The 26,616-nt window shown below is 45.4% G+C and overlaps 1 protein-coding gene across 1 annotated transcript in view; it reads left to right on the forward strand.

The window, feature by feature from the left end:
• The window catches only part of ESRRB (estrogen related receptor beta), a 38,397-nt gene extending 14,417 nt beyond the window's left edge, over positions 1 to 23,980 (forward strand). Inside the window, 4 exon segments of the mRNA XM_030949659.1 lie at positions 9,936 to 10,046; positions 10,664 to 10,825; positions 16,693 to 16,962; positions 23,134 to 23,980. Coding sequence (XP_030805519.1) covers positions 9,936 to 10,046; positions 10,664 to 10,825; positions 16,693 to 16,962; positions 23,134 to 23,378 — 788 coding nt within the window. The 3' untranslated portion in view covers positions 23,379 to 23,980.
• The last annotated feature ends 2,636 nt before the right edge of the window (positions 23,981 to 26,616 follow it).

Consider the following 26,616-nt stretch of genomic DNA (forward strand, 5'->3'; position numbering starts at 1 on the left):
CGCTCACCTTTTACGCCTTCTTGAATTTCTCATCACAGAGGCGCCACCAGGATTGCTGAGCTTTGGGCAGTGGTGGGTCCATTTTGGAGCTGTCTGGAGTGGACATAGGGACAGTTTCTGATGCCTTCTCACAAAAACCACCCCTTCAGTCTCCTGCTACAAAAACCTCATCACATAAATGCAGTAATGCCCGTGAAAGGGAAATGTTCTGAGATCATCAGAAGAGGGATGGGGATAACATGTGAATTGCAATTAATCAAGGCCTCTCATTATAGAACTCATCTTTGGCTGGAAATGACAGACAGGCAAGTAAAGGAGAGGCAGTATCAGACATAGCAAACCATTCCACACCAAAGAGAATAGACTGGCTGTTTTCTGGCTGTTTGGCCCTTTCTCTTGTGGAAGCTCTGCAGAACTTTTTCTTCAAAGGATTGTATTGTTTCTAAAGCTGTGTTGTTCCCTGTTCTGTGCTGGCACATCTGCAGAGACCCAAACAGAGCATAAACAGTTCTGAAAAGGAAGCAAAGCTGGGTCATGAAATGCTTTTCATGAAGTGCATGCACATGCAATTGTGTCACATCACAGCAGAAAACCACACAGCAAAGAAAATGTTGGTAAAAAAAATCTCATCCAGGCATTGAAATGCCATTGATTATTCCCCCAGCCTTTGAGTCTTATTTTCCTTCTTAATGGAAGTAAAGTATATTATGATGCTGAAGTTGTCCTCTGCTCCTGCCAGCGCTGAGACTTGTCTCCTCAGAGTCCTGCTCATGACTGAGTCCTAAGTGCAACTTTCTGGGATGTATGAGTGGCTTCTGCCCAGTTTCTTGCAGACATCATTGGCTGGCTTCCAAGAAAGAGAGCAAAGACTGAAAGGACCCTGGGGATGTGTCCAGTGATAGACCAGGTTACCTTATTTCAGAAAGTAGAAGATAGGAGTTCACAGGAGCACATTCACTGCACGCGCTAAAAGCAGGAGTAGGGATTCCTCAGATAGGAAACCTGCCCTGTTTGAGGTGTTTTACCCCACTCTGAATGTTTTTGAAGGTAAGTTGTCCTCAGGCTTTGCCTCCTGGCTCTCAAGAATCACCCTTGCGTGGTGAGGGTGAAGTCTACAAATAGAAGGAAGGAAGGTAGAAAGATATGTAATCTTGATCTGGATGCACCAAAGGGAGGCTTTTTAACAGCAAGGGAGAAGTTAGGTAATTATCCAGTAAAGACATGTGATTTATCTCATCTGCATGGCTCTCTTTCTTCCCAAAACTGTCATGCTGTAGTAAGCTCAGGTACAACCATTCCTTGCCCAGGTTTTGTTCCTTTGCTCCCAATGCATTTCAATAAGAAGCGCTAGAGAACATTCAAAAATTGAATTCAATAGGGAACCCAAATTCTTTGCTACAAATCTCCCAAGCTCCTGGACTCCTATCGGTCTAATATAATTTCTGATGTAACGTTTGCTGGTATGTGTGGATACTGACACTGCAGCAGCAGGCAGTGAAACAGTCAAGAGAAGTCTACAGAAGAGAGTCACAAAGTTCATTCATCTCGTCTTCCTGTTCCCTTTTCCTTCCTCTCCCTGGTGTCTTTGGGAATACCCTGCCTCCCAGAAACTTGCAATAACCTGGTAACCCTTGTGTTACCTAGTGCCTGCCTCTCTGTGAATGCTGGAGGTGATCCCCACTTGCAAGATGGTGAGACTGTAATCTCCAAATTTCAGAAGCAGCTCTCTCTTAAATCCATTTCCTCTTCAAGAGCCTGGCTGATTCTGAAACCCTGTACTCAGTGGAATTGCCCTGGTGTTTATTCCTAACTCTTTAGTTTCCCTTAGCAGCTGCTGATGTCATAAATTTTTCACAAGGAATAAAATCTGTCATCCTGGACAGACTTGGCTGTGTGATGTTGTAAATTTGATGCAGTCATGTTGTATCTGAGCAAGGGATTCCAAGCACTGGCGACTTCAAACCACTTCCACTTACAACTTTGCCTTCATCTTCTACTAAAATCTGGGTAACTGAATCAACAGCTGCACTTCTTTTCAGCAATGTAACCAAATGGAGGGTGTTTAATTTCTGTTTTCAAGTGAAAGAATCTCTCAATGGAGCAAAGTGCTTCCAGCAGCCTCTCCCTCCTGCCCCCATTCCCGCTTCCAGACCATGTGTTCTCAAAAAGATATTTGATTTCAGTGAAAGCTCAGCTGACATCCCTGCAATATGCTTGGGCTCCTGCTTTGTGCTTCCTGGGAAGGATGAGGGCTCCTCTGGGGACCCCGGGTAATTGGGTTAGTGGCCAGCTCATGTCAGGAAATTAAAAGGTAGCCCCGATCAGGTTGCTGCTGTGTGCAATTTAATGGCTTTGTATTTATAGAGTATTCTGCCTCCAGCCGCTGCCAGATATATCACTATTGGAGGTACCCAAATGAAAAAAGAGAATGAAAAAATGATTTTTCTTTCTCTAAAATATCTTTGTGTTTAAAAACAGACAGGCAACCCCCTGTCCTTTGAAACGGGATCTCTGAGAGCAGTGAGTGGCATCTTGATGACTCTATCTTCCACACCCAACTATTTTCCAAGGCATAAATTGAGCATTTGCAATGTGGCTGGAGCTGAGTTGTGACAGAGAGCATGTGCTGCCTTTGGCAGGTTGATGGTAATTCTCCAAAGAGGAGGGTTCCAGCAGATGGACTGTTCACAAATTGTACATTTGGCTGAGTGCACTTGGTGTCTGTTTTCTGGACATAAAAATGGCACATCCAGGACCATCCCTACACCTTCTCCCTTATCAAATGGATTATGAATGTGTTTGATTTGGTTCCTCTCATTAATTTTGAATTTTGTTGTTCTCACCACACCTAACTAGATCTCCATTCTTTTAAACATTGAAGTCCAGGTTCCATCAATATACAACTAGGTGGGTTCAGAGAGGCATCACTTCTACATAGGTTTATAATAAATACTTTGTGTATTCTGTCACCAAAACTGTGCTTAGTGCTCTTATAATATGTACAGAAAAGAGGAAGCTGATACAAACTGCGACAACCCTCCTGGGATTTTTAGAACCCAGCCATTGTCCTAGAAGCTTTTAGGCAGTTTTGACAACACAGCAGGTAAGATTCTTCAGTGTAAGCAAGAATGGGATGGGACTGAATATATGCCCCTACTGCTGTACAGTAGCTTTGGGCATGTGCCTCTGATAACCTGTGTGCACCAGTGACTCAGCTCTCCTGAGATCCTCAATCCCTTTCCCTGACTCACCTTTGAAGACTGTGCCAGCTCTTGATCTGCAGGGTATCCTGAGAGGATCATTATTCAGAACTTCTTGGCACAACTGTGCCAATTTAAGAATTCAATAAGTGGACAGTAGTTCCATTAGAAACCCACTGCTGAGGTGAGGACTTGAGGAGATTCTTCAAGGCTCAAGCAGAGTTGCTGTTAGAGGCTGGACAAAGCAGAGCATACTGTGTAGATGGGTCTAACTCCCTGTCCTCTGTGGATCTCCATCACAAGTAGACCTCTTTCCATGTAATGGTGGGGGCTTCTCCATTGTGTCAGATATAAAAAATTGTTGTTCCTGATCCATACTTATGCTCGTCTACCTGTTCTAAAATCTGCTCCACTGAAATACATGAGAAAGAAAACTGGACTAGAGGTAGCATTGGTTTCACCCCACAGGGTTTCTCTTGGTAGTCAGTCAAGAGAAGTATCAGAAGGTCATGATGCCTCCTCAGGTAAGTGTCTGGCTGGTGAGCTGAATGTGGAGGTGCCTTTTTCTCTGTTGCGGGTCAAGGAAGCCCAGAAGGAGCTATCAAAGTCTAAAGTAAGGTGAGTTAAATCACACCTAGGGCTGCAAGTTCCTCTAGGCAGCAAACACTGCTTTGGGGCTTTATTTCTTAGTTCTACCTCTCAGGAAATCAGTGGGACTGAGGCTTTGTCATCTTTTAGGTCCTGTTGTGAAAGGCAGCCTTGGTCTTTTCCTAGCAGGCATGTGCCTGCATCTGTTACTTTTGCACAGTGCCCCTCAGCCCTCTGCTGTGCAGGTATTGTGACCGTGGGTGACATCACCAATACGGCTGCTGACCTACTTCAGACTGTTTGGAGGGCTGAGGGGGAGGCAGTCAGAGGAGAACATTTGCATGGACCATGGATACAGGGTGAACACACGGGTGTGGGGCTTATTACAGAGTTGTTGCAGAGAACAAGGTACTGAGGTATTCTTTATTCCCATTTGCCTTTGAGGTCCTTGTTAAGTCCTGAGTTTCCAGAGGGAGCAAAGGTGAGGGAGCAAAGTGAGAGGGGCTCAGCAGGGGAAGAAAGATGTACATTTGAGAGACAGCAGTGGCTGGTGCTGCAGACAGCCCTGCAGAGCTGGCAGGCATGCAGCTGGCATTGGCAGAGGAGAAGGACTGGTCCGAAGCTGTGTGGGTTCCACCTGACTCTGTATGCTTTGGACCAACCGTTTGGGACATGCTGCTTGTGTTTCTGTTTGTGAGGAGCTGACACCTTGTTTTCTGCTCCAAGGCATCTGGGAGCCTCTGGGACCAGGTATCATCAGGTGTCACAGGGCTAACCTGTCTCTCTGCATCCAGGGACTCTTCAGTCAGCCTGACAGTGAAGAAACTTTCCTACCTGACTAACATAACCCTGAAACCATCAAAGGTGGAAGAGGCTGCAGCATCCTACTTGAACTGATCTAATTTCTCTGTAGGCTCTTGAAACACAGGCGATGGATTTTCATCTCCACTTCCCCTCTTCTCCAGGATAGTTCTTCAACCTCTCTTTCCAAGTGCAATTTCCAGGTTTGGTCACCTGCATCAGGCTAGTCACTAGATTCTTCTGGTGGTGCTGATTTGTGACCCTCAAGATGCTTTCCTGTATTTCAGATGAGTTGGGTAATCACATCAGTCACCTCTAGGGGCTGGCCTCTTTTTGCCACAATGTTAGAGCCTAATAGTATAAAGGGATCTTTTCTCATTCCCAAGCTGGAATCTGAGTCACAGAAGAGAGCCTAGTCAGTTTGCAACCTCTCCATTCCTGTTAGGCAGAGATGCTTTTCCCTGTAGTCTATTTCTTTCTCCATCTTGGCAGACCTGACTTTTAATGGTCACCTCTGCTTTCTGTTTTCTTGAGAGGCTTTCTCCTGGCTCACTCATCCCATTACCACATGCTGTTGTCTCTTGAAGTTCTGAGCAGAAAGGAAGAGGGAAATTTTGTAGGAGACACTGGATACAACTTCTCCCTTCCTTTCTTCTCTGCTTTTAGCCTATACTGGCTTCCTTGACCAGTACCAACCCATGCACTTTAGACTGCAGCTCCTGGAGACAGGTGCTCTGCTAGCTACAGAGCACCACCCCAGCTCAGACCCTGGGAGAGCAGTGTGGAAACTGCAGCTCAAGGATTAGGTGGGCAGTGGACACAGAACCTGGCTAGTGTGTCAGGGAAGCTCAGCAAAAGCTGAGCATGCCCTTTTGCTTCCTGGCCAGCACTTGACCTGTGCTCCCTTTGGTTGTGTCCTTCTTGGTCTAGACACATATTGTACCATGCAAGCCCTGTAGCTTGGCTCCTCTGTTAGCTCTTTTGGCAAGATAGATCTTTCTATTCCTATCAATCCATGGCCATGTGATAGGACTCGATGGAAAGTGAGGTGAGGCTGGTAATTTGACACGACAGCTGATATTGGGCCTTGACTGCATTTCCCACTGGCCAGGGCTTAGCTTCACAGAGCTTTTAAGGGTATTTTTAGTGCCCAGAAAATAAAAGAGAAACTAAACCTGACTCTGTGTGCTGTCGCCTCTGCCTACTTGGCTATTTTTACTTCCGACAGTCTCGGCCTGGGTCCAGCTTTTAAAAAAAGATGGAATTATTTTACTTCCATTAAGAAAAAAACCCCAAGGCCTGATGTTATCAAGTCGGTAAGGGGACATCTGATCCCAAAGTTGTCGGGCAGACGTCTCTCCAAGGGGCACGTCAGAGAAGTGCAGGGAGCTGAATGATCAGCAGATCAGCTCTCCCACTGCAGAGGCTTGGTGCTGGCACAGACCTCTCTGCCAGAGTGCTTGGAACACGAGTGGCACCCACAGGACACTTAGAAAACTGACATCTCTGCCCCGGCAGGATGCTGAGCTGAGAAGTCCTGCACAAGTCCTGGCCCTGCCCTCCTCCCTGCAAGGTCAGAGGGGCTTGGGCAGGCAGGGGAAGCTGAGAACAAGCTGTGGGGGAGCTGGAACTCAATCCCTGGTGTGTACACCAGGGTCAGCTCCATAGCTAGGTCAGATGAGGAGGACTTTTATGCAGCATCTCTCAAAAGGTAACAAAATTGTATGAACAGCAGCAGTTTATTGCCATACAGGGGAATGGGAGGATAGGGCATGTTTCCAGAATAGATAGCCTTGATTTGAAGGAACTGCCAAGATAAGTTATCAAGGGGTGGTGCTTTCCAAACTTTGTCCTATACTGTTGATCTCAACTCCTTGCTGACACAAATGGGGGGTCCAGGAGTGCCTGTGGCAGTGACATTTTTGTAGGGTGAGTGTCTTCTCTCCTTTGAACTGGCCAGTTGTGATTGATGTGAGCATAGGGTTTGTGCAGGAGCTTTATTTTGCTGCTGTCTTGTTGTGAGGCTGCAGTACCAAATCCTAAGTCTTCAGTATGGACAGCTGCATTTCTTGTGCAGCTGCTGCACCTTGCAGTTAACACTCAGGTAGCTGCACATGTGGTGTTTAACCTGCCCTTGTGATTACAGTGTACATGCCCCTCAGCTTTGCTCCAGCCCTCTCTCTTTCATCTTCCTTTTCCTTACATTCTCTCACTTCCATTCATATCCCAGCTTACATTCCCCTCCATTTCTTCTCTGCTTAGTGTTTTCCTTCATGCTGCTTCTCTGAGCTCACCCACCACACCTCCCCACTCCATGTTAATGTCTGTCCTTTAGTGTCCCTCTCAGAGCTGCCCTGTAACAGCCTGCCTGTCTTAAAATCAGCCACAGAGGAAATCAAGCAGAGCAGCAGGCATTAACCTGAGTACCTAGATACCACAGGCACTGATTTTTGGCCATGCCCTTTCCTTCCATCTAGATATGACCCATTAGACTGTCAGACCTTTAGGAAAAGGATTTTACCATGATGCTTATGTCTGGAGTGTCGCATTCAGGGAGTTGGAGGGTTGAAATGCTTTTGTTTACTGTAGTACCTGTCACTGTAGACTACAGAACCTGTAGTCACTTCACTCAGCAGCTGGGCCTGGCATGTGCTGTGTGGGGCTCAGCCTGTTCACCAGCTCTGCCGTTGGAGCTATGATGACAGGCTAGAATTGTGGCTCTGAAAGTGCTGATTGAAAATGTTTGCCTCAAGGAGTGTCACAAGGGAAGGGGAACAAGAGGAGGACAAACAGTTGTTCAAAATTAACAAGCTGAAGTCCTTGGGCAAACAGACCTCTATCTGCTCAGTGGGGGAAGGAGGGATGGAGGGTAAATCTCTCTGCGTCTTTCTTATCTTTTTTTAATGCACTTAAGTCCCTTGTGTCCTTATAATCTGATTGAGGGTCCCTAATACTGCTGCAACCTGTGCAGCCATCCCTCTGCCAAGCACTGGAGGATGGCATTCTCCTTGGGAGGAGGAAACAGGCTCCTTCCCCCATTTCCTCTCTACTCCTCCTAGTTCCCCCTCCCGCTGCTTAGCAAACTGCACAGCAAAAGCATCCTGGAGGGCTGTGTGTTGGTTTCTGCCAGCCGAGAATGGCATCTCCCTCTTTCCCTCCCCCTGACCACTAGTGTGAGGGAATGCACCCAGCTATGATCCTTATCTGGGAGGGTCCTGGGAAGATGTGATTCAGTCCTGAATCTTGGCAGCCTGTTCCTCTATAATCTTCCAACAGTGTATTCCTGGTTCTTTTATTTTTCATACCTGGTTGTATGGTTTACTGGCAGTTACAGAAATTTGTGTCCCTCCCTTGTCTCCTGGCTTATAGGTAGCTGTCATTCATTCAGCAAAGCATGGAATAGAGTCTTATTTCTTAAGAAACCAGGGCACGTTTATAGAGGGAAAGAAATCATGGATGAAAGTGAAAATTTCCTGCTTTGTCCAGGATTTTATTACTGCTGTTCCTTAGGGATCTCCCTAGATAACCTCAGGTTTGGGATTCCCTGGCTGTCCTTTCTGAAATTGCTCTCTGAAGTGTGTTTGGCCTCCCAGGAAGGAGTCTTGCCCACAGGCTATCTGCCATGGGAAATGGAAGTAAAAGAAGCAATAGGCATGATTTTCAGAAACAATACCATGTAACAGAAGAGAAGGGCGGTACTTAGGGATGTCCGTAAATTCTCTGTACAGAGTAAGAAATAGAAAATGGGACAGGGGAAAGAAATTACTCGGTGTGACCTGAGTTCACCTACATCAGCTTCACACCTTTCTCTCCATCTTCTTCAACACCTGCTGTCCTCCCATGGCAGCCACCCACAGCAGCAGCTCCCTTGCTGTGCAGAGCTCTACACCTGCTCATTCCTGCTTCTCCTGCTCACTGTGAGATCCTGCTGCTGGACTGAATGTTGCTGGCCTGGTATTCTTGTTGCTTAGGGGGCAATTGGTAGTGAAATGGTTTTGGTGCTCTAGCCAGGAAGAGTATCAGGATCTAGACGTTGTTGCAAGTAGTGGTTTCAGGTGGTGCAGGTGTGGCTGGTGTGAGCATCACAGTAAAAGCTTTATCTTTTCCCTGACAGAGTAAGCAAACATGGCATTGAAAGGCAGTGTGACAGACATGCCTCCTTCTAAGGTAGAATATTTGCTAGCCGACTGCAGATCTTTTCAGGTGTATTGGTTGTTAAAAAAGTGTCACTTCAAAACTGATGTGGAGTGTTTGCTTTTAGTTGTTTGTGCTTATGTAGCGGTATGATTGCAAAATATTAATGACTTAATGTGATTAGTAAGTGTATAACATAATTGGTTCCCATGATCAGACTCGGTAAACTCCTGTGTGTTTCTAAGGAAGTACTTGTATAGTGTAAATTCAAAATTTTATTCTAATCAAATGCTCCTACATTTACCTGGAAAGATTTTTTTTTCCCAAAGTTGTTTGTACCAGCAAGACTGAGTTACCCCAATTTCACAGACTGACTATCAGAGTCCATATGGCTGCTCAGAAAAAAACAGACAACTGCACAAATACCTGTAGGGTTTTTTTCACCGTTTCTTTTTAACATCATATTTTGTACTAACGTGACAACTTAGTTGCTGTTCCTGGTCTGTTGATGATGCTATGGTTTTTTGCATGGTGACAATCACTGGTATTTCCCAGTCACTGGGAGTTTTTTACTGTACTTTGAAAGAGTGGCAACAAATTCTTCAGTGTCTCCCTACTTCGTCTTTATCATTGCTTTATTGTAGTCAAGGTTGTTTCTATTTATTTGGATTCTACTTTTATTACAGTTGCCTTACTTGATCAAGGCTGAAACATCTTTGTGGAATTCATAGTTCATTATCTGTTTGCTATAGGTCACTTTTTTCAAATATAAACAGTGAGAGGTCACAGAACACTTAACTTCTCATTTTTAAGAACAATCTAAAAGCTATTTTTATAACTGCTGGCTTGATTGACATTTAAAGTCTTTCTTTTTAAAAGCAGGATCATGTAGAGGGCATTGAGTTCTGAAGCTTTTAATTTTCCCATCAGATTTATAGTGATTCAAGAGTTTGAATGGGTTAATTTCTGTGTTCATTAATGTTTTGAATAAAAGTAAAGCTCAGAGCAGCATGCTTAGAGCTGGAGGCAGTCTAGCTGGTATTGAGATTTATGGGCTCAGCTGAGATCTCAAGTGAGATTTCTGAGATCTTCCCTCAAGGGAGAGGGAAGCTCCCTGGAGTGTGGGGAACATCTCAGCAAATTTTAGTATTTGCATGTCAAGGTTCTGTAAGGCACTAAGGAATCATGAGGACTTTTTGGTTTTACCTGCAGGTGTTCGTCTGGATCGCGTCCGTGGAGGCCGTCAGAAGTACAAAAGGAGACTGGATTCTGAGAGCAGCACTTACCTGAGCTTACAGATCCCTCCCCCAGCTAAAAAGCCATGTATGTATTGATCTTGAATTGTGGTCCTCTGAGCTGCCAGTATATTTCTTCTCACTGGTCTCCCAAAAGTATGGCATAGCAATTGTCACTTCCAATTCCTGTATCAGTCAACAGTACTGGAATTTTTTCTTATGATTGTATTGTAGAGGTAACTATACAGGCCTAGGTACAGCTCAGGTACTGTATTCATTGTACCTAAGGTTAAATACCAGACCTTTCCTAGGAGATTATGTAAATCCATTTAGTGATATTCTGATCTTTTCCTTTACCCAAGCAATGTTAACAAAACCAGTCCCATTCTGATTACTCTCTTCAATACTACCCATAGCTCTTTAAACTTTTCCACATCCTACCAACTTTTTGTTTATACCTCCTTCTCCCCTCAGTGGACCTGCCTGAGACAATGACAACATTAAAGCAGCTCCCTGCTTTTGTCATCCCTGCGCAGAGCTGGTTTGTCATAGGCAGATCACTACAGCTTGTGTAGTTGCAGTGTGGTTTTCTGTTGTGATCAAAACCATTACTGAGGTCCTGGGGGCTCTATAGTCATATCTTATCCCAGGAGGGTTCACCTTGTGTCACAAGAGATACAACAACTTCTCCTTTGAAATGTGCAGTGACTAAGATCGTCTCCCACTTGCTGGTGGCTGAGCCAGAGAAGATTTATGCCATGCCTGATCCAACCATGCCAGAGAGTGACATCAAAGCCCTGACAACCCTCTGTGACCTGGCAGACAGGGAACTGGTGGTGATCATTGGCTGGGCAAAGCACATCCCAGGTAAATGGGGAATTACAAGGGTGTAAGCATGAACAGCAAGGGAGCTATTATTTATCTATGTGCCTATCCATTTTGGTCTCAACAAGGACTTTTTCCTATAGTGATGGGTGGAAAGTACTGTTGGATGGGTGGAAAATACTGCTAGTGATGGGCTCTCATTGGTAACAAATTCCAGTGCAGCCTATGATGGAGGTGCATAAATTGATCACTGTACATGTGTGTATGCAGAAGGCTTTGATATGATACAATGAAGTTCTCTGTCACATTTAGTGGCCCAGTGGAAGCACTTGGGGGACAGCCTTACGGATGGTATGGTGGACTTGCGTGGTTTTGCACTACATCAACATGACCTAGGTCGGTTGTGCTCATAGCTGAATAAATACTATGGCAGTGACTGGATTTACTGCTAATAACAAGGCAGATACACACTTTCTCAGCAGTGGGCATTCTTGTCCAGACTCAGGAAATCTTGTCCTAATGGATTCGTGACAGAACAAATCCCATTGTGATGGACGATGTGCTATTGCCAGTGAATCTCAAAGCTTTTTTGTTGACAAATAATGAGGACAACTTCTTGGCAGTGTGACTGGCCTTGGAAGGCTCACTGACTATATGCAGTGTGTGTCTGTGTGACTGAGTGACATAGCAAGTGTCCCACACCTGCAGGTAGGGTGGACCAAGGCTGAAGGAGCAGATACGGTCCTCAGTGTTGACTTACGGGTTCTTCCCAGATTTGTATTCGGAAGGGAAAATACTCCCCTCTCTCTAGTCTTTCTCCAGCCACACCAGAAACAGATAGGTTGGATTTGTGTGTGGAGAAGGCTAGCCAGGGAACTTAGAGGATATCCTTGGAATTTACAAGGCTGCTTTCCAAAGATTGCTTCAGAAATTCACTATGAACACCTTACTAAAGCTGTTTATAAACAGCTTGCTTCAGTTATCTCCTGCCTTCTGTTCCCCTTCCTTTTGTCAGGAGACTATATGAGGCTCTGATACAGGATCACAGGATTTACTGCATGCTCACTATGTCTTCCACTGCATTGGTCTGTGTTGTTTTGTTTCGCTTCTTGGCTTTCTTCTTTTTTCTTTTGACGAAGCATTTTAACATATGTGATCAGACAGTTTAGTTTTCCCATGTATTTTATTTCTTTCTGTTGCTTCTCACTTGGCTTTTTGGCAGCTGCTTCTCTTTTTCTGTAATGTGTTTCTCCTGGGACCCCAGAGTTAATGGTTTTATGGGCTATATGGAATATGGATTGTTATGAGATGGGACTCTGAAGTCTGAAGAAACATTTTCAGGACAGTATTTCTGAGAAGAGGTTAATCTTGGTGATGCCCTTCTTACATGAGATCTGCCATATCTGAAGGGATTATAACCATCGCTAGTGCTGGAATCCATCTGGGGCTGATTCATCACAAGTGGGGTTACAGTGGTGATTAGAGAACTCAGCCTGGATTGCTCTACTAACCCAATACCTGGCGTGTTAACAGGGATGGTTTTAATGCAATGCAATTAGCTGCTGTGGCTGTCCAGTGAGGTGCTGTTGTACATCCCTCTAACCTTGGCTATATCTGTTCACACAGTGTGCCCTACTGTGGTTCCCTGCCTTGTGGCTGTGGGAAGAGCTGAATTCCGACAATTTTTTCCATCCTGGCTATACTGTCCCAGAACTGGAGTATAGTAGAGATTGCTCCTGCACTGTGAAAGGTGCTCTTCCTCTCCTTTCTGAAATCAGGACATACCAGCCATCATCTCAAATTTCTCTGTGTATTTTCCTCTCCTATCAAAGGCCCTACAACACAGTAACAGCCACAGCAATCAGCCTGGCACAGTGCAGACCAGCAGGAGTATTTTATAACAGGACTGTGCACAGGCGAGAGCTCAAGAATTGTTACATAAGAGAGCAGTACTGAGAAAAAAAGATAAAAAAGACAGTTCATAATAATGGAACAAAAACTCTGTAGTTCTGCAACAAGTATGAAGCATACTGAGTTATGCAGCAAGGGGGCAGAGCAGGGCAGGGCCAGGAGTCTGCCAGGTGTCTAAATTATCTATGCCCTGTATTTCTGCCTTCCAAAAATTTTGAGTAAAACATTACATTGCTTCCTTTGTGCATAAACTATTCATCAGAGAAGAATGGAGAAAGGAGAAAAAGTCACACATTCCTGCCTTGTATTCACGCTGGAATTAGTAAAGAAAGATGTGACATTAAAGTCATACCAGCCCTGAAGGTTCCCAGGTGTCAACACAAACTTCCATCCCACAGTATTAGCAAATAAAATCAGTAAAACTTAAACACATTTTCCTATGATAACAATAAAACATGTTTAATCGTGTTTAAATGTTATTAGCTCAATAGCCTTATTAGCCATGAGCTCAAAAGCCACACTTAGCCAAGGTGGAGTTGTTCCCTTCTGTATGAGGCCCCCTCCCCACTATTCACTCTCCCCCCGTGGAAATTGTCTTGGAACAACATCCTCCTTTTCTTCTTGCTTTGATGCAGGGTGACAGGACTTCTCTGGAGGGGAGACGATGAAGGCTCTCCCAGGGTAGCTGTTGTGCTGTTCTCACCAGGAAGACATTAGTACTAGCACAGAATGAAATATGGCTAGTGGAGTGACAGCAGCTGTGTCTGGAGTGGCCTCAGATCCTATAATTACATCTCCTTTTATTACCTCTGCTAATGGCCCTCCAGGATGACAGAAATGATAATAAATTAACAGATTATGAACTCCACTTGCCACAAATTATGTGATTTTTTTTTTTAATTCTGGGAGCTCCCACTGCCAAACCACTGAAATAATAATAAAAAAAAAAAAATTGAAATTAAAAAAAACTCCCCAACCTGAATGTCACATCAGCTGTTGCAAATAAAGCAGCTTTTCTCACCGTGCACCTGGGAAGGAGGAAAACATGCATGCAGACCTGTGCTAGAGCCAGGGGCTCTCTTTTTGGGATAGTGGTGGATTAGGCACCTTTCAGGGTCAGACTTGAGAAAAGCAGCATGAAACAGATCACGAAGGGCATTTTGTGGATGCTGAGCCATCAACAGCTCAAGAATGCAAAGCAGGTGTGTTCTAGCAATTCCTGGGAGCTGTAAGATGACAGATAATTTCATAACTAGAGGTTCCCCAGTGTTACAATCCTATAATAAATAGCAAGCCTATGATTTTGGCCAGGTGAATTTAAAATTTATTTTCCCTGATCTCAACTCTTACAGCATGAAGAGAGTTATATGGTTTCCCCTTTACTTCAGTGATTCAGGGACAGTTCTTTAGCCCTTGCACTCCACATGTGTGAACACTGGAGGAAAAGGTCCCAGTTCTGTCAGACATTTCAAGTCCAGGCTTGACACCAGGCTCCCTCTTCCCACTTGCCTGCTGGAGCTGGAGTTGTTGCCTACCTGGGAGCGCTTCTGGCCAGGGGCTTTACCAGGTGGGTAAGGCAACTGCAGCTGGCTCTTCTGTTCTTCTTGGCAAAGGGTAAAATATGGTATCTCCTGTTCTCACCTGCCACAACAGCCTCCGGGAAAGGGCAGTTAATAGAGATGCTGTGTGTGCAGGCTACTGCTAGAGTTAAATCAATTTTTCTACTTTATTCTGTAGCAGAAAAGTACAAGCCATGCTTGTCCTGGATCCTCTCACTCTGCTATGTGACTGTTTGCCAATCTTAAAGAAATGTTGTTGGCAGACTGCAGTGAGGTAATGGCCTAATGCCCTTTGTAATCCAGGTGGGGATGAAGATACAGAAATGCCTTGTGACTGATCCAGAAAATGGACTTAAGGCAGCAGCCTAAATGCTAGACTTATCTCCATGGTCAGAGCTAGGAGACGGATGACCAAAGGAGAGATCTCAGGTTCTAAAGAGTGGAACAGTGGCTGTGCAACTTTACTCTAATCTCAGGGCTAATCTCATCAATTCCTTGTGCAGCAGGCAGAGCTGTGGAGACAGGATCCCCAGCACTGGAGCTGCAGCAGCCTGCACTTGGACTGAGTCAGGAGGGCTGCATTCCAGAGCAGCACAGTTCTGAGTGCAGGGCATGAGGGGCAGAAGGGTGAGGTAAAGGACCAGGCACCCACTTCCCAGCCCAAGCAAGAGGTGGGATTCATCGGGGCTATGTGGAGCACAGGATGTGCTGTACAGGAATCACTCTCATAGTCATGGAGCTGGATTTGCAGCTCTTCTCCCCAGTAGCCTGGACTCCTCTTTAGCTGTTCCCTCTGGCACTCCTCCCCAATGGTTTATTGATTCTTCCCTCCCACCCACTGCTCCCCTCAGACCTTGCACACACAGCACGTGACAGCTGATTGGTATCTGTTAATTAATGTGGCCTGGGGCCTCTTTTCTATTCAGTGGCCTGATAAGGGAAATTGGATGTCCAAGGGCTGCCAGGCCATTATCACCCTTTGCTTCCCCTGGCAACACAAACACAAAACATGGCGTAGAGATAAATAAATACCACTAACCCACCCTTCTGCCTTCCCTTCCCCAGCTGAGATAGTGCAGATAGAAAAAGAGATCCCACAGTCAGTCAATATAGCAATCATCAGCTCTTTTGTTAATTGCCAACTTGATAACAGGAGAAATCAAATGATCATCATGGTGGCTGTCTACATAAGCCAGCCGCGACGTGGGGCCAAGAGCTGTGAGCAGGGTGGGGTGTGGGATGAAGAAGCCCAGCTGAGCCTTCACGCAGCCAGTGGAGCTGGGAGGCTTCTGCATAGAGGCTCATGAGTTCACAGGTCTCTTGGTGATCCCCAAGGCTTCATATGCATCTTGGGGGAAAACTGCCTGCAGAGGCTTCAGCTTTCCAGCTGAGGCATGCCTGGGTGTCCCATTCTTTCACAGCCCTAGGAACTGTTGGAAGCAAGGGCCTGCCAAAAAAAGTGCAATTTCTGTCTGTCCATGGTGGGCAAAAGCTGCCTAGAGAGAACCAGCACACTGTGCTTGACATTCCTGTTTGAAATTACTGTTAGAGTGCCCATTTCCCAGGATCTTTCATGGTCTGGCCTTCAAGGGTACCAGGTATGGAAGGCATAACAGACAGTTTTCCTTCCCATACACTTTTTTTCTCCACCTTGAGGTGGACATTGCCTCTGTTTTTTGTCCTCTCCACTCTCTCAAGTGGATTATGGGGCTGTCAGGCTCTTTCTGTATTTGGCAAGAATATTTAGTTCACAGGGGCTTGTTCCATTGCTACCAGGTTTGGCTATGATTTAGGTACTTCAGCATCCCCACAAAGGTATTTTTAGCTCTGGGTAGGGTTGTAGGCAGAGCTGCTGGTATGGAAATCAGAGTGGGATGAGGAATAGAGGAGGTATTAATTTTTGAACACATTTTGGTGCTTTGTTGTGGCAGGACTTTTTCTCATCTTTGCCAAAATATAAGACTGTAGTATACTTGTAATTCAGGCCTGTGTCATTCCCTCCTATCCCATCAGAAGCTCTCTTTTCTGTCATCTGGAGCTCTTCTCTGCTTATTTTTCAGCTGGAACAGACTAAATGGGCTGCAATACAGACCTACTGAGGAAGAGAGGGAAGGCAATGTAGTACAAAAGAGTTGCAGCTATGAAAGAAGCAGTGGTCATTGAAAAGAGGTTGTCACCAACCTTGGGCTCCCATAAATGCAATCAGAGCATCAGAATTCCTGTTTGAGACTGTGGGTGGGCATAGAAGCAAGGAGAAGGGTAAGGTCCATGCGTGCTGATTGTTACAGAGTCACTTTAGTGTGTTGTTTGGGGTGTTTTTAAAGAAGCAAGTCAGTAGGGAAGAGTGCATGGTTTGGATCTCAGGGAAACTAAGGGCCCTAGTCTCTTAAAGGCTTTGCTGCACACCCATTTGACCCTGCTTGTCTTTTGCCCTGTTAGGGTTCTCCAACCTCTCGCTTGGAGACCAGATGAGCCTTCTGCAGAGTGCCTGGATGGAAATTCTCATCCTGGGCATTGTGTACCGCTCCCTGCCATACGAGGACAAGCTGGTCTATGCTGAGGACTACATAATGGATGAAGAGCACTCTCGTCTGACAGGGCTGCTGGAGCTCTACCTGGCCATCCTACAGCTGGTGCGCCGCTATAAGAAGCTCAAGGTGGAAAAGGAGGAGTTTGTCACACTCAAAGCTCTGGCCCTCGCCAACTCAGGTACAGCCCTGGCCCAGCCAGCCTTGCACCCAGCCAGTCCAGGCTCATGCTGTTATTTTACCTGGGAGGAAACTAGAACCTGCTGCCTAAGAATCACTGCCTGTGTCATGCGATATTCTCAAAGATCCACTCTAAGCTGGAAAGCAGAGAGAAATGAGGCTTACAGCTGCTAGAGCCCCAGCTGTGCTCTGACCCTGTAGTAGGGAGTGGAACAGACAGGGATGGACTGGTTGCTGGTTTCAGGCAGTAAAAGGGTCTGTGGAGGCCTTTTTCACTAGCAAGCTAACTCCAGTGCCATGGGCTCAGAAAAGGGAGTCACACTTGCATGCAACTCCATAGTGTTGGTGAGATACAGCAAACAGGGAAACTCTCATCCCAATTTCAAAAAGCTGTGGGGCTGAGGCTGCCTGGCCCTGTCCTGGAGATGTTGAGGTACCAGAGACACTGAATCCCCCTGTAACTGAGAGACAGTGTGGATGTAGATTGCAGCTCTCAATCCAGCAAGACTGCATTGTATCAAAGCCAGCCAGACACAGATTTGCTTAGGAGCCCCATCTGAACGGGAAACTGCTAAAGCTACTGCGTTACAAGGGTTCCCTCTATATCCCCTGAGTCTCATTGTTTCACATCAGATCTCTTTGCCAAATTTGCATCATGCACGTCGCAGAATTCACCCTTGCAGCCAGCCCTGAAACCAGTATCTATGTTTGGCTAAAGCCACTTTACAGAAAAATACCCAGTGTGAAACTGGAAGGATTAAAAGAGGGTGAATCTTCATCTTGTTTGGCAGCTGACTCATTATTGTGAGTAATAATTACTCATTCTCTCAGTAAAAAAAAAAAAAAAAAAGGCACCATATCTTAATGTTTGTTTGCTTGAGTTTAGCCTCAAAAGAATGATCTTTGTTGAGTTGGGTCCTATGACTCTGGGTCTTTTTACATCTGACAGCTTGACATGATAAACTTCCTGTTCCATAGTCATGTTCCTTTGCTATGGATATATTACTTCAAGTGATAGGACGTGGTCCAGGATTCTGTGAGGCTGCCTCACCATTTTATGCCATTGTCCCTGTCCCTGTTTGCCATCCATCCACTCCTTAACAATACCAATATAAAATAAAAAAAAAATTTCCTTACAGCTCATTGATAAAAATGTTGAGTAGCAGCTGGTTTTTCTACTGATCCCTGGGGATTTCCATGAGAAAACTCCTTCTTCAGGGATGATTCATCACTGATAGCTACTGTGAGAACTGTCATCTATCCAGTTACTAATCAATTGAAAGTGTTCTTTATTGATATTGCATAGTGCTAATTTTTTAATGAGAATGTCCTGTGGTCCTAAGCCAAGTGCTTTATAAAAACCTAAGTCTATTAAATCTGTGCAGTTAACTTTATCAACCAAACTTGTAATCTCATCAGAGAATGAAATCAAGTTTGTTTGACAAGACCTCTCTTCTCAAGTATCATGTTGACTGGCAGTAAAATCACAGAATCATTTATGATGGAAAAAACCTTTAAGACCACCACTTCCAACTGTTAACCCAGCACTGCCAAGTCCAACACAAAACTATGTCCTTAAGTGCCACATTTACATGTCTTATAAATGCCATCTTATTAGTCTTAATTGAATGTCACCTTTATTTTTTCCTTTCTTTTGCCCTGGTTCACATCAAGCTAGCATAGAAATTATCAAGTAAGACCTAGGAAAATGTGTGCATCATTAGAACATTTCCAGTCATCTTGAATTTCATAAAAATACCAAGACTTACTAATCATTAATCTGCCGTGGATGACCCCCAGCCAGCAATTTTAGAACTCTTAAAGCCAAGTTATGCCGCTCTGCTGACTTCTGTGAAGTTTGTTCTAATAGTTCTAATATCTTCTTGCATAAACAACAGATTATGAAGTCTTCGTCCCCTTCATATAACACAGATATATAAAGCTTTTCTTTTCCAAATAAGACAGAAATACAGAGGACTTCTATCTACTCTGCACTGCTATTAATAGCTTAATCATCTCCAGTTGAAAAGAGCCCCCCTACAAATGATCATTTTTCTTCTATTCCTTAAATATTTATAAAACTTCTTTACTGTCCTTAGCCCTTCTAGACATTGCTTTTCCTCCTATGTCCTTCATTTCCCTTATGGTTTTTCTGCACTTTATAACTTTGTTCCCTTTTTCAATTTCTCATCTAGTGCTTTTTTAGTTTTAATTGCTGCCTTCACTTTGCCAGTGAACCAGGATGGGCAGATGGCCAAGGCTAGCCTCTCTCCTCTGTGCCATGGTGGCTATGGGTGAGATAATCAACTTGTTAAAGAACCTGTCTACCCGAGGGTCACAGGACTAAACAGGGAGAAGGGCTCCTCAGAAAGGCTGAAGTGCTAAGGTAGCAGCTGTGACAGGAGAAGTGTCACACTGGGATATTTACCTGGCCCGTGCTCTGGACACTGCTGTCAAGTTCTTCACAGTGCAACAGAAGCACTCTGTGCTGTTGCTGCTCACTGTGCTTTCAGGACTAAGCCCAGAGTAAACCTTATGAGACAGTCTCCACAGGAGTGGAGTAACACTGAGCAAAGACAGAGCAGAACAACCAACACTCATCAGATGCTTTGGGGTTCCATTTCCAGTACTGTGGAGCAAAGAAACCAAGATAAGGATCAGGAGGCACAGGCCAAAGCATGTTCTCAGCTGGATGGGAATAATCACTCAGACTTCACTGGTTTCTCCTAGTGCAGCTAGAAGTGTAGCTATGTAGAAGCATAATCCACAAAAGTCCTGTTTTGTTATTTGTATTGAAACGTAGGAAAGTGAAGCATGGGATTTTGTTTTCCATGTAATTAAAGCTTCTCATGACACACAGGTAAGGAAGCTGGAATAGGGCAAGCGTATTTTTCTCTTGTAACTTAACATTGAACTTTCACATTCTTTTAATGCCACTTATTTTTTTTTAGTGTATTTTTGACAGGGACAAACTTACAGAGCCTGCATGTGTGTGCTTGCATGCAAACAGCCAATTCCTAAAGTGGGAGGAAAGCAGTTTGGGCCAGGCTTCAGCTCCCTTGGATCAGAGATAGGGCTTAAAGATGAACACCTGGATTAACACCTGTGCTGCCTAAAACTGCTCTCTGCCTTCCCTCCCACACAGATAAATTCTGGGTGTAATTGCTCACACAATCCAAGTTCTAGGGACTTAGGCAGCCCTGTGTATACTTGACCCTTTGGTTCTAGGAATTAAAACAAATGAAAATAGAAGTGGGAGCTCACTCACTCTTTACAAGAGAAGAAGCTGACAGTAGGCTGATCTCTGAGTCCTTGGTGTGACGCACCAACAACACACCTGCTGGGATTGGCAAAGATAATTCAAGGGATCTCTGTTTAGTAAGTGCATTCTAGAGAGCTGAGGGATGAATTCTTAATTCCCAGAGCAGCAGGCAAGTCCCAGACAATATGATCACCCATTTTTTGACAGAGGTGATGTAGACCTAATTTTTTACCCTTCAGAGTCAGCAGTCCATTTTTAAGCATTCCTAGGTCCTCTTTCCTTAGGAAAAAAAAAATTGATCAACCTATGTATTGAGGAGCCCTCTAGGTTAGCATACAGCACAAATTCATTTTAGGACAGCCAAGAGTGGCCAAAATTTATTTCCCCTTTTTTTTTTTCTGCAATGCATTTTAATGCTAAAATGGAGCGAGCAATGTCTGGACCTGGCAAAGAGATGCATAGCAAATTCTGTACTAATGGGTCCTGTGAGGTTCCTGTTCCTGTCAGAAGCTGCAAGGACAGAGTTAGGTGAGGAAACAGTGGGCCTTGTCCATTCTCACACCTGCCCTGTGCCCCATGTGCTGGAGAAGGGCTCCTGGTATGAAGCCCAGCTTCTAGGCCAGCTGACCCTCAGGGACATGGTCAGGCAGCCTGCCCCCACCTCAGTGCTCTGATAGCTGTAAAAATTCATAGCTATTGATTTTGTAATTAACAGTTTATCAATGCCATTGACACCAGTTCACTGATGGATTGCAAGGAAATTAATCCTGCAATGTTGTTTTATTTTTTGCAGTCAGCTGCCAATTTTGAGCTTCTTTCAGCAGAGTGTGGTGGGGGTGGGGCAGGCTTTGAGCTTTATTTCCCCAGTTTCTCTCACTGTATATACACTTATTTACTGCTGTTAAGTCTTGTCACCTTACAGAAAGCCAGATGGCAGAAGAGCAGTTTTGGGATTCTGTCTAGTGTTCAGCAGCATCAGTACCCAAAAGCAGAGTACCCACTTTACCCTTAAGCGTGGCTCATTGCATGGTAATTCTAGCACCTGCTGGGATCTGCAAACTCTGACAGGCTGCGATTACTTCTCCCCTTTATGCCCCTAGCCAGAAGGACATTAAACAGAAAGGATAGAAGACATCCCAGCTTTTGATACTTCCAGTCTTCAAAATGACCTCTGTGACTTGGCAGGAAACAGATCACACTCAATTCTCTTGGATTGTGTATGGAAATTTTTCAGAGGTGCTACCTGGCTGGGAGAAGTTGCCAGACTGACTTGGCAACATGCTTCTTCCTTCCTGCTTTTCAGAATCAACCTCTGTGTCTAGCTCAGGTCACTGTGATGACCTAGCAGCCCTCTTCTGAGCTTCTTTGCCTGGCGTCTTGGATAAAAAGTGTAAATGTATCAAGAGTTGTTCTTCAATAGGCTTCTTGGGAATACTTCCCTTTAATACTTAATTAGTGCATTCCTTCTGAACAGCTTCTTAAACAGCTTTCTTGCTAGACATAACATTTTCCCAACTGTTGTAATACCTTATAAATCATGCATCAGAAATAGCATTTTTACCATAAATGTATCATGCAAAATTCACAGTCTCTAATTTGTGTTGTGCTCTCCATAAAGATGACACATATTTCTAGAGAGATTTTAGCACTTCAGTCAGCTTTCCTCCTCTTCACTGTCACTCTTGGGAACCCATGTCCTCACATTTGTGTTTGTGTGTAGGCTGAGACTACACTGAGACTACTTTGCCACAAAGCAAAGCCCAGGCTGTGATGGTAGGCGGTGCAATTACATGTGCATATGTGTGCTTGCCACACTCTCTCTCTTTGCCATTGCTTCTGGATTTGTTGCCTTGTGGCAGGAACCTTTATCAATAGGTTCAGTATTGATTAAAAGTCTCTGAACAATGAAGATGAGGCATCAGTGTCTCTGGCTCTGTCATGGCTGTAAGAAAGAAGCACATATCAGCAAGATGAAAAAGGAGAAAACCTTTGGTGATGCTGTGCCTCTCTGCTCTTTGGTGCTGCTCTCTCACACCATGACTTACCCACAAGTTTAGCAGTCTGTGTTCAGTCTGGTTCCCTATCTCAGCCCTGGACTGCGTCCTTACCAGCTAGCTACCTTCGCTTCACAGACACACCAAGGAGCCTTGCTAGCCCCTCCAACAGCTCATAGAAATCTAACTGGCAGCCTAAGGGAAGAGGCCTTGCAGGAGACATGGGATTCCTTTATTGCAGCAGGAAGCTCCTTGAGCAGCTGCTGGCAGTCTCTGAAAGTAGGGGCATATGCACAAAGGTGGGTCTGGCAACACCCCTGGGCACACTGGTTGTGACCTATGGGGCTTTTCTGTCTTGCTGATACCCTTAGCAGCTGCACAGCAATTAGGCAGTTTAGACAGATGAAGCGCTGTAGCAGCGTTAATTATTCTTAATGAGATTGCTCCCAAGCGGCAGCACAGCAGCTGCTGCCCCTTGCAGGGTGACTCTCCCCATAAGGAGCATGGAGGGCAAGTGAAAGTGCAAATCACAAAGGCCCCTGCCTGACCCCTGCATTGCACTGGGGTGGCTGGCAAAATGGGCAGCACACAGAGGAGCACATGTGTCACTCAGCTACCCCTGGCAACCCTACTGTCCCTGCACTGCTAGGGCCAACACACTGGGGTGCTGCCAAACTTCATGCAGCAGCACCACACCTGTCAACTAGCTGGTTTTTTCTGCTTGAGAAACAAACCAAACAACAGCCCTCACCCCTTGCCTGGGGAGGGGGGGGAAAGGGGGGGAACCAAAACAACCCAAAAAACCCCTACAAGAACAAATAAGAAGGAAAGAAAACATCATTAGCTTCAGAACCATAGATTATTTCCTTTCTCACATCTGACTTGTCTGTTTGCTGTCTTTTCTCCCTCACCCCAGACTCCATGCACATAGAGGACATGGATGCAGTGCAGAAACTCCAGGACCTTCTCCACGAAGCCCTGCAGGACTACGAGCTGAGTCAGCGCAACGAGGAGCCCCGGCGAGCAGGCAAGCTGCTCCTGACCTTGCCCCTCCTGCGGCAGACGGCTGCTAAAGCTGTGCAGCACTTCTACAGCATCAAACTGCAGGGCAAGGTTCCCATGCATAAACTCTTCCTAGAAATGCTAGAGGCAAAGGTCTGACAGCCCCAGCACCAGCCGACAGTGGCCGGGGAACAAACTAGAAACAAAGATGCAGACAACGGAGCAATCCAAACAGCAGCAGCAGCCACCGCCGGCTTTTATCTCCAATCATTTATTATGGAAGAATTATTTAATGTCTATCTGTCGGCGTGACTGCAGAATCTTGTGTACAGGAGGGGGGAAACTTTTAATCAGTCACCTGTTTCTCTTTTTTTCATTGTTTTCTCTGTGGGAAATACCAGATTATGCTCTTGCACTTGTTGAGGCATCGTGGGGGCTCAGCCCCTCTGATCAGTGATGCTCTCAGCGCTGTCCAGGCTGCCTGCTCCCTAGCACCCTCTGCCAGTTCTGGAGGGGGAGTGGGGACAGAAGCAGGAAGAGAGGAAGAATAGAGTCAATATAAACTTTATCTGCTGGTGTTATGAGGGGTCAATTAGAAAGGGAAGCAGCCACGGTCCTTCTTTTTGTCATCTTTCTTCCTCTTACCATAGAGTAGATGCTCCTTTGGAGAACAATGCTGCTGGACCTCTCCTGAACAAAAAGGCTGCCTCCCAGACTCCTCTAACACTTGTACATACAGAGGCCCCACTTCTTACTGGGAAAGCTGCTCCTAACTGTGTAAGATATTCTGCGACCTTGTACAGTGTGTCATTACGCCTGGCTAGTCCCTCCCGTGTACAACCCCTGCAGGCCCCTGAAGAGGTAGGATGTATGTCCCTGAGAAAATGCAAGTCTTTCCCAAATGGCAAGAGAGAAGAGCCTGATGTTATACTTCAGTGCTGGGTTGACTTGATAATCTCTGCATCCTCTCCTATGTGGTGCTAACTTCAATTCTTCCACACTTTTCACCCCATAGTGTATCACACCTGCCTCTTCAGCTCAGCTGAGTGCCATTCCCCACCTGTTCCTTGTGGCAGAGAACACAAGGCTTTGTCTGCATGGTTACTGCCCAAGTAAAAATACACCCCAAACCAGATCTTTCCTAGACTTCATTAGAGCTCTTTGGCTCCACAGAGACTTTAGGCTTATTGCCAAATTCTAGTTAGGAATCAAGGGCACTGCTTTTCAGAGGAGGCAGCTCTAGAGCCTGAGAGATTGCTTTATTGTGGCAGGCTAGGGAAATAAATTAGAGGATGGCATGAAACCCCTGATACTCCAACTACTATCTTCCCCTGCCTCATCCCATTATCCTCAACAGCAGGAAGAGCTAGCATAGATTATACCTGGGGCTGGTAGGAGGTTCTCTTGCTGATCAGAAAGCAAATACCTGACCTTGAGGTGGTGGGAGAAGAACAGGGGGAGTGTTTATTTACTCTTATATAACCAGGTTCCTACTGTCTCCAAGACCTGGTTTAGATCTGCTGCCTAAGCCATAACTGCTGCATTCCCAGTAGCCAGAGAGGAATGTAGGTGACTGACAAAACTGACTGTTGGTGTTCTCTGAAACTTTATTTTCTAGGTCACTTAGTTTTAAGCCATCCTGAGCTGACAAAACCTGAGTGTATTCTCTTTTTTTATGGTCAACAGCATGGCACTAGTGGTGAGAAAAGATCTCTGATCTACGTTTGAGACGCCACTAACTCTATTGTGTCTGTTCTCCTCAAGCTTCCACCCCTTCCTAGCTTCCCCAGAAGAAAGGTGGTGTGTAAGAGGAGTAAATTGCCCTCAGGAGGAAGTCTTCCAAAGCAGGGTTGAGGTGTGTGGTCAGAAACACTGGGTGCTTGTTTTCTGCTGGAGCAGAATGTGTCCCAGCAGGGCTGTCAATACTGCAGACCCCTGCCCTGGCAGGCTCAGACACAGGGGGGCTGGCATAGTGACCTCTCAGCTCCCATAGCCAGCCCACACCTTGAACTTAAGTTAGTTCCATTTCATCTCCTTTGACTTCTTCCTATGCTACACAGTCACTCATTTTGTACTCACTTGATAAAGGAATTGTCTTACTTCAGGCATATTAGTAATAACCACCAGAGACCTTAGGGGCAGAAGGCACATTGGAACTGGGACTCCTTCTGTGCTCACAGCAGTAGCAATTACACAGTATCCTTGTGCTTCAAGAGGATACCTGTGCTTCTCTCCCCCACTCCCTCCCAAAGGCAGCTGGGGAGAAAATGAGAGGCTTCTGGTTGTGCTCATGATCCCTGTACCCATCTATGACTGAGGGACCAAAGTGAAATGCATGCCACCATTACAGAGCCAGCTTGCCATGTGCTGCACTCTGGCAACTTTCTGGCTGTGGTAGAATTGCGTTCACAGATGTGCTGAGTTGCATTATCACCTGTAAGTTTGACTCACTCGAGCACTGCTGCAATGCTGCCAAGTGCCACCCAGCTGAGCCACAGCACATTGTGCCCCAACCTGCTGTGCAAAGGTAGCTGGCCCAAAATGGGCTGAAAAGATCCTAAGAAGCAGTTCTTACTCTGTTGGGCCCTGCCAGAAAGGTCACTACTCACATGCCAACACACCCACCCAATCTCCCCCCTCAAAAAAACCCCAAAACTACCCAAAAACAACCCCAAAAGGCTCTTCTAGCTTTGTTGTATTTGAACTCAGGCCTGCTCTCCATAACAGGACACTATCTACAAAACATGATTATGGAGAGCTGCCGAGTTAGCTTCTAGCTCACAAAGACTGCTGGCTATTTAGATTAGGGCTATGGGATGGGGGCAACTCCTGCCTTGCCATAGCAATATGAAGATACCAAATACATTTTTTCCAGGAACTTCTTTCTCCATTAAAGCTGCATAATGTTGGAGCCCATCCAAATACTCTCCATTGCTTGAAGATAATATGCAGGGAAATGTTTGCATTTCTTCTGAAATAGGATGGGAAGTGAAGCAGACAGTACTTAGGATATATTAAACTCTCTAACCAAGGAATGCAAACTCTTTCCCAGGAAATGGGACACAAACACCTGTCTAGATTTAACCCTTAAAAGGCTTGTACCATCCTAAATTGGGAAGCAGGTCAGGTCTCTTGAACCCTTCAAACAAGTGCAGGAATCCCAATCATCTCTTTCCAGTTACTCTGATCTGCTGTGCATTGCTAGTACTATCACACTGACACAGCTGAGGAGCATTTCCAGCTACACAATGGGCTGGGATTGCAGAGGAGTGTAACAGTGTAGTCCCTCCAATGCACTTTGAAGCAGGAAACAAAGCTTCAGCAACTGCTTAGGTCTTTGAATGCTCACAGTCTCTTACAAAAAGGTCTGGGGATGTGGAAGGTGAGGCATGAACTA

Source organism: Camarhynchus parvulus, chromosome 5 (genome assembly GCF_901933205.1).
Source record: "Camarhynchus parvulus chromosome 5, STF_HiC, whole genome shotgun sequence".
NCBI classification, from domain to species: Eukaryota; Metazoa; Chordata; class Aves; order Passeriformes; family Thraupidae; genus Camarhynchus; species Camarhynchus parvulus.